This window comes from Lottia gigantea (genome assembly GCF_000327385.1).
Source record: "Lottia gigantea unplaced genomic scaffold LOTGIsca_35, whole genome shotgun sequence".
Lineage (NCBI taxonomy): Eukaryota > Metazoa > Mollusca > Gastropoda > Lottiidae > Lottia > Lottia gigantea.
The window spans coordinates 969873-986080 of NW_008709190.1; the positions used below are offsets into that span (position 1 = coordinate 969873).

At 31.1% G+C, this 16208-nt stretch overlaps 1 protein-coding gene across 1 annotated transcript; it reads right to left on the bottom strand.

Moving 5' to 3' along the window:
* Positions 1-3900: 3900 nt before the first annotated feature.
* Positions 3901-12595, bottom strand: LOTGIDRAFT_120975 (hypothetical protein; the record flags this gene model as incomplete). Its single annotated transcript, XM_009058676.1, has 17 exons — positions 3901-3983; positions 4223-4285; positions 4655-4727; positions 5166-5267; positions 5632-5764; positions 6158-6225; positions 6589-6699; positions 7091-7179; positions 7740-7786; positions 8202-8276; positions 8742-8884; positions 9313-9401; positions 10006-10072; positions 10694-10784; positions 11146-11308; positions 11917-12020; positions 12423-12595. 17 exons carry the CDS (start codon positions 12593-12595, stop codon positions 3901-3903), a joined length of 1674 nt encoding a protein of 557 aa, XP_009056924.1.
* Between the last annotated feature and the right edge of the window lie 3613 nt (positions 12596-16208).

Consider the following 16208-nt stretch of genomic DNA (forward strand, 5'->3'; position numbering starts at 1 on the left):
TAGGAGAAGTTATCAAACGACTGCAAAAAAAAAAAATTGAAATGAACAAATTGAAAGTGTATGTGTACATTAAAATACAGATTGACATATAACAAACCTAAAATTACATTTTGATTTAAAACAGAAAAAATGTTCACAGAAATCCAAATTAAGTCTTTTACAATATTGATCAGAAGTTACATCAGTTTTGAATATCAGAACAGTACGAACTTAAACCTTGATATCAGATTCTAAGCTAAAGGTGGGCTCAGGTCCAGTAGCAAATCACAACATCTCATTGGATCTGATGTAGTCATGTGATCAAAAAATTGCAATCAAGCCAAATTTAATCCACTGACTCTGCTAGATGCTGTCAAAGGATAACAATAGTTAAAAATCCAGTTGCGCCCTTCAATCTGAGCTCCCCTCTACAGCCTAGGCTTAAATATATCATTTCCAAAACATACAACTCTCAGAAAAAAAGAGAGCAAAATTTACTTTACTGATTTAGTGAATAGTGTTTTTTTTTTCAATAAATATTTTGATTAAAGTCTTCAAAATAACCAAATTTTAAATATTGATGTATATATCACAACCAAGATAAATAATCAACCATTTTGAAAACATACTGAATAACTTATAATATTGTTCAGGGCAATGCCAATATAATATGTTAATAGGTTTAAATATCTAATACTCAAATATGAAGACCTAAATAGTAACCTTCTTTAAGTCTGAGCAAAGCAAAGTGTTTTTTAAATTTTTTATACAACTTTTAACAGAATTGGTATATCAACCTTAAAATAGTACTGTAAGTCTTAGAATGTATTTAAATTAATAAAAATATTTTTTGAAAGTTAATATTGAAAAAAATTCCCAAAATTTTGAGGACATAAGTGTGTCTATGTTTATATTTCATCAACACAAAGAAATTCTAAAGGCTTTTTTTTATTCTTATCAAAATAATAGAAAAAAAATCAAAAAAACTTGATTTTGCTCAGACAATAAATTGATTAACATCTGTTTGAACATTAATTTCTCGAAAGTCAAAAGATTACAATTAAGAGACCTCATATTTTACATTCTAAATTGATTGTCATGTGAATAATATGAGCATATACTTGAGGAAAATAATTCATAAAATAAAATTAAAAAAAATGGAAATATTGAGACTTTCTGAATGGAATTCTATCAAACACAAAAAAACTCCTTAAAGACATAACTCTTTGAAATCATTTGTTGTTTATACTTAGTAAATTTCTGTAGACAATAACTTTTGTTTGTAATCATATTTTTCTGACAAATTGAAATATCAGCCTAAAAAAATTAGGCCTACTGCATTTTTTTATGTATCGTGGACACTGGTAGCATCAACTTGCACCATTCCAATTTTCAATCCAGTGTTTGTGGATCCTGCAATTCCACTAAAATGATGTTTGATGCTTTCAGTGTCCCTGATACACATTCAAAATTTAGAAAACCTCTTGACAATATGTTTAATTTCAAGATTAAAGCTAATACTAGTTGAAGAATTGAATTTATTCCTGATACACAGAATGCTGTAAGTAATTGACTAAAATTTTCACACTGTACTGGAGTTATTATATATATTTAGTACACATAGCATCAACAATATTAATAATAAAAGGCATAAGCAAAAACATGCATGGCGCACTTCACTTAAAGGCACACTTAATAAAGCCTGATGCACATTGAAGATAAAATGTTATGGCTTCAGAGTACAATTATTTGATACCAGGTTTAATCGAAATGACTTAGTTGATTCATTAGCAGTTGAGGTTAACTGTGAATTACAAATTCTTATTGATATAAATATAGCCAGCTACATGACTAGTTAAGATAGCCAAATTAATACATTTCAAGGTGTAAAACTGTCTTGGGATAGTCCGAACCTCTGCCTCAATTCCAGCCTCTGATAGCTATTTTGACCATATTGGCTGAAGTAGAGTATGAAAATCCAGGCCCTGATTTATGGGGATTTTGAAGATGTTTTTTCATGAATTACCCTTACGATGACTGCAAAGTAGTGTTGAGCATCATCATAACTTTAGTACTATATCTGGGTCTAGCGCATCCAAGGTATCTAAATAGCTTTAAAACCCCTGCGCCTTTGGAGATGTGGAAAATCCCCATAAAACAGGGCCTAGTATTTCTGTCTCTACACCAGCTGACAACTTTCAAAATAGCTATAGAGGAAGATGTTTCGGTCTAATATGATCACCTACTACAGATAGTGACAAAACAGAAATGATGCATTTAGTATAATAGTACACAATATTTCAAAATCATATAAAACATTTTCATAAAGCTGAATTAATACCTATTCACTGACATCCTTCATGATCAAATTTTTAAAGAAATGAAAAATTATTAGGATGTCAAAGTCATAAAACAGAAAAAACATCTATTACTGAAAAAATTACGATAAATCTTAACGTATTTCTTAAACAATTTATAAACAAAGCTTGTTTCTAGTTTGATATCTAATGGCACGAGATTGGTAAGCAAAAAATATAGTAAAAGTTCCTTTAATGGATGGTTTCTTATGTTCTACTGGCTTCTACATAATATAAGATATCACAGTATTTGTTATAAACTTGTCAGCAGACATTCATATCATTACATATTTTATACATTAATATACTTACTAGTTACATTTATCATACCCAATCATGTATCTTAATAAATTATGTTATTATCACATGTTACATTAGATCTGACCTTTGACCTGTATTATAGGCCTACAATATATATATAGGATACAATTCTCTCTCTCTATATATTAATGATATAATTCTGATATATATATATATATATCAGTGCTATGTTAATAATTCAGTTAGAATAACATCGAGACGTTTTTATACCTTTGTCTACATGAAGAGCTGCTTTGTTGTAAAGTTTTGAATCTTGGTATGCAGAGACACACAGAATAACAATATGTATTTTCTCAAAAATATTTTGAATGCAGGCTGCATCACCTATTGTTTTTACTTCACCTAAATGCCAGTTAAATAATGTTCTTAAACTCTTTTGATAAAACGGTTACAGTGTGTTTGTGAATATGCATACCAGAGTTCATAAAATTGTTTATATTTGACTTATTCCAAATAATTAGCATTTGCATTGTTCAAATTAAGGCAAACCAACTCAAAACTGACAAGTTATCTTTTTATAAGTTAAGACAAGTTGAGCAAGTAATTAAATGCTATAGCAATCACTAAATATTAGAGATTCACAATGATCAATGAAATAATTTGACTATTTTGTTCCTATATAGTCATTTTACAGCAGACCTAAATACAAATTATATACAAAATATTTATACAAATTACACTATTAAAATCTAAATACAATCAACTTTATTAGCCTATTTAACAGAATTAGGACAAAAAAAATATCAGGTTCTAATGACGTCATGTATTTTGTGTCCTAAATACTTGTTAAAAAGGCAAAGCCATTCAAGATTTTGCGCCATAAAAAGTGAAATACCGTATGAAACTTTAATGATATCTTATAGTCAATTTTTGAGGTGCTTTTTTGAAACACGAAGATCCACAATTAAATACTTCACGCACATTTTAAGAAGCCAAATATTATAAACTAAACTGATTTCATGGATGTCCCAAACAAATGCTCTTACAGCAAGTTACGATATTTCACAAAAGCAAAGGCAGAGAAAAAATTCTAGTCTAAAGTAAATCTCCATCATACAATTTAAACTTCAAACACATGATATCACTGTTCATTTGCATAAATAACTCTGAGCACTTTTCGTTAAACACCACATGTAAACACAAATGAATATTAAAATAAATACATTCGAGGGGCAAGTTAGAAGTAAATAGAGAGTAAGATTTGAAGGGACTGACTACAGCATTAAGTATTACAAAATGAAAATTATCTTGGTGGTTTTCGTACTTTGATATTTTTACTCAGGGTTTCTTCTTCTTGAAGTTCTCTTCGGAAAGTTGCCACTTTTTCTGAAAGTAGGAGATGTAATTGAAACTAAAGGTTGAAACTTATGGGTTACCTCCAAGAAGTAATAACTCTCACTTAAAATGTATTCAGTAAACATTCAATATATTCACACTTCTGCTTCATTCTGATAAGACTAACAAATCTTGATGGGTCCATGGAAATTACGAATGTTCTTGCATATTGGAGACTGTTAAATGCCATCATAACAATTTAACAATAACATTGCTGTTTTTAATCTTACCTCTCATGGCTGTAAGCATTTGTATTCTTTTTACTAAACTTATATCCAGTTGTTTGGCATAAGCTGAAATATAATGTGTTGATCTTCATGATTTCCCACAAAACGATTTATTTCATACTCAGCAAATTTTTATTTCCAGAGCTAAACAAGAACTATGATGTTGATTTCCGCTCTTGTTTAGGCTTTGTCCACTCATAAGCAAATGTGCTCACCGTCAATATTTTGCAATGAGCCAACTTAAAGTAACACCATTGTCAGTGTAATCAAACTTAGACCACACTTTCGTTCTGATTTTTATTAGCTTTTATTTTTAAAATAGCCACTTCACTTATGGTCTAAAGACAGCCTTCTTGAATGCTTGTCAAATTTTTTTTGTGATGCAGTATTTATCAGGTTAAATCAAAAAGTTAATTTGATGAATAATCAACTGACCTTCAGTATCATAATCTACACTATCTGTAACTTTTAATAATCTCTTGTCTTCTAATAGCCATTTTTGACCTTGCTGTAAGATACAATAAACAAAATATGTCATTGTTAATTAGCTTATATGTTTCTGAACTTCAACTAAATCAAAACAGACAATACCAGTTCAGTGTGCAATACAAAACTGTTGGAGTGTGCAACATGTGAAATTAAATTCAAGCTGAACCATAGTTTAATGACAAAAACAAAAGTATTTAGGCCATACAAAATAAAGAGTCTGTTTTACAGGCCCAAAAATGCCTGATTGTTGCCTTAATATTAAATGTACATTAAATTTGTGGTAATAAATAATAAATGCTTTCAATTGCTCCAATTTATTCCAGTTGAAAATCTAAAAAAACACTTATAAATAATAAATAATAAATTCGGCCTCTGGCCTGATTTTTGAAAAAAAGGCCTGTAAAACAGACTATTTATTTTGTATGGCCTTATAAAATAATTCAGAAATTTATATTACTTCTGCTAAAGATTTATGATCTTCAATAACTTCTTCTTCCATTTCTTGCATTTTATTAATAGCTTGATGGAATGATAATAATTCTTCTGATACTTCTTCTTGCTGTAAACAAATAAATTATAATAAAACAATAATCTTCACATTACATTTAAAATATTAATAATAACACGTAAGATCTTATCTGTCTTGAGTTTTTAAGGTCTGGGTTATATACTGGTATAGGAGTGTGCTATCTTTTGCCTACCTTTTCCAGTTGAAAACAATGCCAGGTGGTTTCACCAAAGTTCAGCTCTTAGAAAGGATCTTATGAACCTAAGTTGTTATCCTGGTAAAATAGGGTTGTTTCTGTCATTCTTTCAAAAGTTTCATAAATTATTCATGGATGGCAAATTGGAAGTAAGTATATAAAACTTAGAGCCTAGATATAAAATTCTAAATATAAATAGAGTAAATATTAGTTACTTACATTAGAAGTTTTAAGTAAATGTAAATCACTATTTTGAGGCGACATGGTTCCTATTTCTTGAAAATTACCATTAGAAGGTGATATTTCAGCTGGTTTTCCTTCTACTTTACCACCTGGACCCAATTCTTTTACTCTATAAAAATAAGTTTAAGATAATCAAAACCACAAAGTTGAATTGCCAATGAGGGTATTAGGAAACTCACCCCAAAAAAGTTTGTACTATTGCTTCAATATATTCAAAGAATTTGAAAGGAAACAAGATTTTAGCATATTTTACAAACATGTTAATTCGCTTGCATTGATATGTTTTGAAAGGTAATAATTTAAATTTTTCAACTTTCAAAACACTTCCTTTTCTGAGTGTTGATTGATTGGTTTTAGAAATCCTAGGACAGAAAATGTGGTACATTTTTTTAATACTTGAATTAGAATCGAATTTAGGAAAAGCAAAATGTGTTATGTCATTTAAGCTGAATTTAAAATATGTCCCTTCAAATCTGCAACAGAATATCACATGTAATCTTACCTATCAGCATATCGTAATGTATTTAAAGTATTTTCTACACAGCTCATACCAGGTGACACCATAGCAATCTGTAATATATTTAATCATGCAAAAATGACATATTCCAAGCAATTTTAAAGGAGTAAAATTAAAAAAATTAAAGCCAAAACTAGGCTTCATATTTGTTTACGTCTGGACAATCTAAAAAAGACTAATTGACCTTTAATGATCAGTCACTCTTGGGAAAATATGTCTACATTCCCTACTTTATTAACTTATTACAAGTTTATCAGGGACTTGTGAGACAAAAACTGGTATTTTTCTCGATTTAAACACCTCTACTTTTGATTTATATAAGTATTAGCTGACCAATAATTGAAAATATGAATAGATGAAAAATACGGGAAGTCATCTTAAAAGTGAGTCATTTTATGTTCCAAACTAATACATACCATACATGTTCTTGAACCTTCTTTTATAAATGAATCTCGTAAAACTTGAGTCAATTTACTGGCTCTGAATGGTGTGTGAGCACCTCTTCTACCTAATGCCCTAATACATTCCTAAGAAAAAGAAAAAGACTACATTAAGCCATCTGATGAAGGGGTAAGACATGGATAATGCAACGGTGGGGATACAGAGGAGGTATTGGAACCCACAGTAAAATAGTAACAAACCAACTTCACTGGAAAGAAATTTCCAAACATGATTTTCAAAATATATAATTCTATTTTTCAAATTTTTGCAAGCGGGAAGAGACCTTTCAGTCAGTAATTCAGCATTTTGGTAGTGGTTTGTCCCGTTTTTGTAATGTTCTTAGTTTTTCCAATGCTACAGATAAAACACTAATCTAAAGTATTTTTCCTCTTATGACATTTCCTAGACTTCTAATAAAATCATTTGAAGATTTGAAGTCCTTTATTTTTCCATGCACAAAATACATAATAATCTAACCTTTAATGCCAGTAAACTTTTATTAATTTCTGCTCCTTCCATTCTAGTTTGTCTATCAGCACTAGATGTATCAGCTCCACGTTCATTACCTGATGAAAAAACATTTCAATTTCTAAATAGTCATATTATTTTCTTTTTCATTATTTTGTCAGGGATTTGAAAATAACTTTATCAATTTGAACACTAACTAGATTTGTGGCCACTCTACTGAAAACAAAATCAATTTACATACCGATAAACAACTATAAATAAATTATGCCTTCTTGATTGGGCTTAAGAGCATGATCAAAATTAGCTAGCTTCCGTTCCCAATTGTGCGTGGTATTTTAATTTTTTTTATTACCCATGCTGCATGCTTTTCTTTACTCTACTCCAATCTGCATTACAATGCATGTTCACTACTTCAGAACTCCTGATGACACTTTGTTAACTTTTCATTTGAATAAATTTTCTTTATAGGTTTCAAGATCTTAGCTGATGTATCCTCCTTAGGTTGATGAAGGTGGGTTCAACAGAGATAGAAAATAAGTCAAGAGATTTGGCCGAGTACATGCCAGGTAACTGAATCTCAAGAGCTGAAAATATGATCACATTTCTTTTTTGAATTCCATTTTTTTTTTTTTTTTAAGGAAATGGAATTTCTACTTACCAGCTAAATCAATCAGTGAAAATTTACCAAATATTTTATTTGTATTACTGAAATAAACAACACATACAACTTTCATATATTTTGACAAAAGAAAAAAAAATTCTTGTGTTCCTGGCAATTGTCAGAAATGCAATAGCCAACTTCAATATTCTAGACAAAACAAATTGGAAATAAATCTCATCAATGTTGTGATGTTTGTGAAAAGTGTTTTACCACAGCCAGTAACCTTAATATTCATAAAAGGTGAGAAACCATATAAATGTGATGTTTGTAATAAGTATTTAATCATTTCCATGACCATGAAAACATACTAATAAACACCGAAATTTTGTTTGTATGTGCATTAGGAGTGAAGATATTGCCTTCAACAGAATTCAATGGCAGCCATTTTGTTTTTACCTCTTAAACAATCATCAATGGTACCAGATTCTGGTTCAGGGAATAATAAAGTAAAATACCTACCGCTTTCTAAGAATAATTTGAAAAACAGCATGAGATCTAGAAGAATGTTGATTAGCAGATGTTGTTCCTGATGTTCTGAAAGGTCAAAGGTCATTAATGTCATCAATATGAGAATTAAATGTGAAAAAAATGTTCGATATTAAAGGGGGAACATGTACCAGAGCCTTCAAAACTACAAGACTTTAGTTTTCTCCTTTCACTGTACTCTTTCCCCCTCTTTTCTGATATTTTTTTCAGGTCTTCCAGTTTTCCAAGAGATAATGTAACTAAACCAAATCAAATCAATGACTACCACTCGACTTCCAATCAACAAGAATTACCATAAGCAGTTTTAGTTTGGAAGAATGAAGGAGATCGAGTATCTCAAGCCACACCATCTGGGGCCAAGTTTCACTGCGATATCAGCTGGGGGCGAACGTTAACTTATCATCTACCAACCAACCAACCTTCAGTACATCTTACAAGAACAGACCTCTATAATTGTAATTCTGGCCAGTGTTACAGTGACCATGCTATAACTATTGTAATGAAGTAACTTACCTAACATTATTACCATGTTGAATTAAATGTAAAACATCATCAGCAGTATTAACACTCTCTTCTCGTAACCCTACAACTTGTACTTGTTGTTTAGCATCTTCTAATACACGTAATTTACTCTTATTATTCAACAAATCAAACACCTACAGAAAATATTTCAAATATTCTTTAAACAAATGGTAGTCGAGGGTTATAATCTCAATCGGCGTGTAAAAGTCTGATGACCATGAATAAGTTATCTTTTCTCATTATTCCAATTAGAAATGGGTATGAATATCCCAGGAAAGATAAAAGACCAGGCCACGTATTCTCGAAACGATCTTAGCACTAGGATGTCCTAGAATCAATGTTGGAAGATAAGGACTTAGGATATCCTAGCGCTAAGATCATTTCGAGAATGCATGCCCAGCTGGTAGAAAGGATCCTCATGGACAAAGTTGCTTCTTGTCTTCTGTCTTTTTTTCTATGATCCAATATGTGTATGCATTCACTTTCAAAAGAATTTTCACTCATTGCGATATAAGCTTTTTTTCCAAAGCAAAAATCTTAAATAATACAGTTTGAAATTTACCTTTCCACTGTATATTTCAAAGAAACTTGCACCAACAACTAAATCTGATTTCTTGTACTTAGAATGAAGTAATCGAAACACATCTTTAGCTGTAAAACACAAATAAAGGTACATAGAAAAACATGTTAAAAGTTTGAAACATCATTTGCATTGCATTTGTACATGATGTACAGGCTACCACCGTTTAAATAAGATATTACATTATTTAGAAATAACAAAACAGAACCTAAAAAACATGAAATAGGTCAGTTGTCTAAAGATCACATATCATGTAAAGATGTTTTTTTGAAAATGAAATGAAATGCATTAAGGAGCATCAGCACCAAACGGACTATATAGCTCCAAGATATTTTTTTTTTGAGGTTCTGTTTTAATATTTCAATATCGCTGTACAATTGATGTATTGAACACTACTAAGGGATTGTAAAGAGGTTTTATAAATTTTTTATGTGTATCAGGGACACCGATAGCATCAATTTGCACCATTCCAGTTTTCATTCCCAAGTCTGTGTTTATGGCAATTCCACTAAAACTGACGTCACTAGAGGGGAACTGCATAGATATCAATAGTAGCTCCCCTCTAGTGATGCCATATAATGAGTTAGTTTTAGTGGAATTGCAAAAACTACAGATGTCCGAATGAAATTTGGAATGTAAAATCTATATCTTTAACAGTTGAGACCAGAATCTTACCTGCTAAACAATATATTCCTTTTGAACAATCTTGTTGACCTTTGGCTGAGAAATTACCTCCCATTGTCTGTAAACAACAATAAAGTTTAATAAATAGATTTTTTTTAGTTATTATCCAAAATTGACTAAAAATCCATATGAGCAAAACAAATCTGCTAAAATTTCATCCAAAGCAAGACAAAATTGGGAGTAATAATTTATAACAGTAAGAAATCTTTCAGGAGCTAAACAAGCAAAAAACATGGCCATTGTATTATTTTGTCTACAAGTTTTTTTTTAGTGTTAAAAATCTTAGTATGTTACTATAACTTTTATGTGCAACTATTTATTATCTTCACAATGTCATGCTCTTACGAACTGTGTCTAATACCTTGACTTTATTATGCTCTTTTCTTGTATCACTGAAGATTGTAAATGGAGCAATTTGATTGGATTGTAGGTTATTGTATACAGCCAATCTAAGGCCTCGACAAATATATGTAATCCATTAGCCATAATGTATACAGTTTTTAAGTCAAGGGCTCTGATTGGTTGTATTCCATCGAGAACAATCCAATCAGATTGCTGCATTCCGTGATACAAAAAATGAGCCGAATGAAGGCAAGATATTAGACACAGTTCATAAGAGCATGACATTGTCAATATGATTTGTTATAGGAATAAAAGTAAATTTGTTGAATTGACTTACATGAGTTTTTCCACTACCAGTTTGACCATAAGCAAAACATGTTGCCATACTTCCTTCAAAAATACATTCTACTAGAGGTTTCGCAGTATATCTACAAAAAATATTTGATCATGGTTAAAATTACTATCTTTTGGTTTGTAAGAACTGAAAATTGCTATTCAGTAATAGAAGAACATGACTCAATAACTCTTCCACTGGTACATGTTGCCAATAAAAACAGCCTTTTGTATGCATGTGCAGATGAGTTCATTTCAATGGTTTTTTGCCAACTTAACTTTTTTCAGGACTGTAGAATGTTTGTCTCTTGTTCTTGCCACTCTATGAACATGCTAAATGTGCCATGAAGGTAATTTTGACAGGACAAAATTTTCAAATTTAGCGAGCAAGCCATTATTAACTCACTGATCGAACATGGCACCCAATGAAAATTATTTGTTGTCATGGAGACTTACCTATAGATCATTTCATTTGTCGAATTTTCATCAAAGGCATAATCATAGCGAAAACTTTGATTTTCTAAATATTTAGTGAGGTCAACTTTCAACTTAGGTTCATGAATTATCACATTTTCTTTATTAGGTACAGTGGTTACATCTGGTTCTCTTTTACCAAGTTCTATAAATAAATACAGTCTTTATAGTTCTTTACAATTACTAGGGCTTCTAACCAATGAAAGCACTTGTTTCAATTAGCAGAAAGTTGAAACTCAGTGAGTGGAAATAATGCCTTTTGACACTTAAATTGTTAATGTTAAAAGACAAAAATGTGCAGAACTAGACAAACTACATCAATACAATACAAGCTATCATCAACTGTGTCTTATACCTTGATTACAATAACCACCTTTCTTGTATCACAGAAGTTTGTAAATGCAACGGTTTGGTTGGTTGGATTGTACGTTAGGAGAATACAACCAATCAAGACATTTAAGTCTTCAACAGAAAGCCATAATTTTAATAGTCTGTCTGTCGAAAGCTATAATTGGGCTTTTTTGTCTGGCGTAAAATTAAACCAAATCACTGCATTCCATGATGCGGGGAAAGTGGTTATTGCAGTCAAGGGAATGTTCATCCTTTAACAATACAATATCACAATACCTCCTTTTCAGAGTGGTAAAAGTAAAAAACTTTTAGCTATTCTGTTATCTTTAAATACATTATGCACAACGATCCATATAATATAGATGTCCAAGGATAAATAACCATTGAAATAAATCACCATACCTTTTTTCGTTAATGGCCGTTTCCGAACACATACACATATTTGATGATCTTCAATAGGATCTGATATTGTTATTGGTCTGTATTCTAATGATTCTTGATAGTCACTATAATAACAAGTATAATATGTAGTTAGTCATACAGTTTACTTTTTCATTTCGCAGAAAATAATTTTGGTTCACCGTTTCCAATTGTTCAACAAATTTCACACGTAAAAAGAATTTGATCATGGTAGAGATTGGTTCGACTGGTTTTGTCTGTTCCCATCAGATTAGAGGCAGAATATGTCATATTCTATTTCCTTCTCGGCCATTTTGAATTCCAGGTCATTTTGAAACCTGCACCTATATTTTCAGCTCAAGTGGAACTCTGTTTTAACTTGTTTTATTGAACGTTTGTTTGATTCTAAGAATCCTGAACTCACCGTGCCACCCCAAAATACACAATGTATATGACAGAAAGACTAGATGTAAGATATTTTCTGAATGTATGAAAAAAATGCTGCTTACGTGATCATTTTTAAGAATTCCCAATTAGGATCACTGGTATCATATTTAGTTTCGTTGACTTCTTTTATAGCATTATGGGCAGCTCTTCTTTCCTCTCTTCTTTGTTTAATCATCTCAACTTCTTTGACACAATTTGACTTACGGCGAGCTGAAACAAAATGAAAACATAACATCTCTATTTTACAGGATAACAATTCAGGGTCATTTCTCAGAGCTATCTTTGACCAAAGCTCATAGCACAGAATTGATCTTTCTTCGATTATCTTAATCCATTTACAGCTGGATTGACTTAAATACGAAGGAAAGATGACTTGTTTTAAGACACCAGACTTTTACAGCTGATTGATATTAGAACTAACGACATGGAAATAACCATCATCCCTCTCACTTGTTAAGCTACAGCCTGTCCTTAAAAAAAAAGTTCGTGACAAGCTCAAAATCTAGGATTTGACCTTATAAACTTATTCACTTTGGGAACAATTAACAAATGAAATAACTGTATAATCAGTACCTGCTGCTGCATTAGCTGCAGCATTTGGTCCTTTTTTAGCATCTTCATCTTGTTTCTGTTTGAGTTCAGTAGCAGATACAGACTGTCCATTCTGTTGGGCCATAGCAGGTCTGGCAAAACTTCTTCTAGATCCTGCTGAAGGAACTGCAAATTAAAATATATAGATACCGGTAAGTTAAACAGATCAATATGCAGTAGGTAATTTCAAATATAATGTTCTTCATAGGTAATCAAAGAGATTGTGAAGAAATTTTGACCAATGAAAGGATTGTCCCAAAACTTGAAATCGTGTGGAGATACTTTTCATTGGTCGCATGCATTCAGGGCTCTGTGACATGACCTAGAGGAACCTGGAATTTTGACAATGAATAAGGGATTTATGCTTAAATCTTTACAAAAAGAACTCATCTTATACTGTACAAAAAAAATGTATCCCTGAATGGAAATGGGGGTGGAATTTCTTATCTTTGGGTTAATGTAATGTGCAAAGTCTAAATCTTCAAGAAATGCTACTTACGTTTACTGGGTTGTTTGTTATTGACACTCTTACTACTCTAGAATAAATAAAATAAACAATCAGGTCAATATTATTCTATAATATCCTCTAGACATATATTATTTATAATCATAGTATATACTTGATATAAGACTGTAATTGATATAAATATGATAGTAATATAAGACAATGTGTACTTAATAAGTTAAATGGGGTCGATCATTTAAAAGACACTATAGAACCTGTTATTCATTATGTTTTTATATATTAGTTCTATTATATTAATATTATTATAAAATTATTATTATCACTATAACATATATTATTATTATAAGTAATAATTATAATAAAAATCTAATTATAAAGTGCTTTTATCAAAATCTCAACAACTGTGCATAAATTTTAAATGAAAATCAACTATGTAAAAGATCTAGTATTATTCAAAGCTACACCAATCTATCAAATAAAATTTTTTTTTCGAAATTCAAAATTGTTTCTTTTACTGTATTGTATTCAAAGCTTATTGTGATAATGTAACAGAAACAAAAGCTGTCTTTTAAAATATAATTCAACAGCTGAAAAGATATCCTACCCATATCACTTTTCAGAATAAGAATATGGCATCTAATTAAGATATATATAAGCATAAGAATTTGAGTTCTATCAGGTGTATTAATAAATAATGTTGATTATCCCTAATCAATGTAACCTATTGAAGTGATAGCACATTGCATTTCAGACGTTGTTATCATAAAAAGAGAATTATCTGAAGAAGAATTAATGCTGTTCTCAAATACATGCAGCAAAATCCATTTGCGTTTTTTATGTTGGTCTTTTTATCTGAATATTATGATAGAAAGCAGTACTTGAAATTTCAATATTTATTATCGTTCTGGGATACAATAAATACAGTTACTATCAGTTTCAATGAGGTAGTCAATATAATACCATATAAATCTATATTCCATTTATAGATTTAACAATGAAATCTCAATTTATTATCATTTATATACAATAGGCCTGAATTGCTATAAATGTGTTCTAAATATCAAGTCTGAAATAAAGAGGCATTAACCAAGACATCATTATTCACAACATATTTATGCACTGTTATTCACAATGGAGCCAACAATAAGCTTATATAATAATTTGATAGTATACTTAATATGAGGAAAACTTTGTAATCCTGCTTTTGTTAAATTAGAAGACTCTGTATTGACAATCATGCAAAATCAGTCTTTATGACTTAATGAACAAGTCATCTTTGTATTCATAGTTTTAGGAAAAAAAACATCTCAGGATTCGCTATATTTGAAGTAAGAATATTTTGGTCTACAAAAATGTGCTAAAAAGCATATGATTGGCATCAGTAAGAGCCAACATGGATTCACAAGAAGAATGAGCTTACTAGCAACAGCAAGAACGAGCCTACAGTAACAAGAACGGGCCTACTGTAAGTGTAACAAAAACCAAGCCTATTGTAAGTGTAACAAGAACAAGCCTATTGTAAGTGTAACAAGAACAAGCCTACTGTAAGTGTAACAAGAACAAGCCTACTGTAAGTGTAACAAGAACAAGCCTACTGTAAGTGTAACAAGAACAAGCCTACTGTAAGTGTAACATGAACAAGCCTACTGTAAGTGAAAAAGAACAAGCCTAATGTAAGTGTAACAAGAACAAGCCTACTGTAAGTGTAACAAGAACAAGCCTACTGTAAGCGTAACAAGAACAAGCCTACTGTAACAAGAACAAGCCTACTGTAAGCGTAACAAGAACAAGTCTACTGTAACAAGAACAAGCCTACTGTAAGTGTAACAAGAACAAGCCTACTGTAAGTGTAACAAGAACAAGCCTACTGTAAGTGTAACAAGAACAAGCCTACTGTAAGCGTAACAAGGACAAGCCTACTGTAACAAGAACAAGCCTACTGTAAGCGTAACAAGAACAAGTCTACTGTAACAAGAACTAGCCTACTGTAAGTGTAACAAGAACAAGCCTACTGTAAGTGTAACAAGAACAAGCCTACTGTAAGCGTAACAAGAACAAGCCTACTGTCACAAGAACAAGCCTACTGTAAGCGTAACAAGAACAAGTCTACTGTAACAAGAACAAGCCTACTGTAAGTGTAACAAAAACAAGCCTACTGTAAGTGTAACAAGAACAAGCCTACTGTAAGTGTAACAAGAACAAGTATACTGTAACAAGAACAAGCCTTCTGTAACAAGAACAAGCCTACTGTAACAAGAACAAACCTACTGTAACAAGAATAGGACTACTGTAAGTGTAACAAGAACAAGCCTACTGTAAGTGTAACAAGAACAAGTGTACTGTAACAAGAACAAGCCTACTGTAACAAGAACAAGCCTACTGTAACAAGAATAGGCCTACTGTAACAAGAATAGGCCTACTCTAAGTGTAACAAGAACAAGCCTCTGTAAGCGTAACAAGAACAAGCCTACTGTAACAAGAACAGGCCTACTGTAACAAGAATAGGCCTACTGTAACAATAACGGCCCAAGTTTAGTATCATGATTGACAATAGAATTGGCCTTCTGAATAATTTGACAGGCTTAACATTTTTATAAGAAATGTAAAAACTGAGAAATTCTTATGTACTTAGAAAATATCAGGTGTTCTCAGATAATAGGCTTTGAACAAACAAATGCCACTATTTTATAGAAAAAGAACAGATTAGAAATTTTTTCAGGCAGGTTTTAGAAATGCTAAATAAATCAACCTTATATGGAACTAAGGAAGTACTTCTGTGAATACATCCATT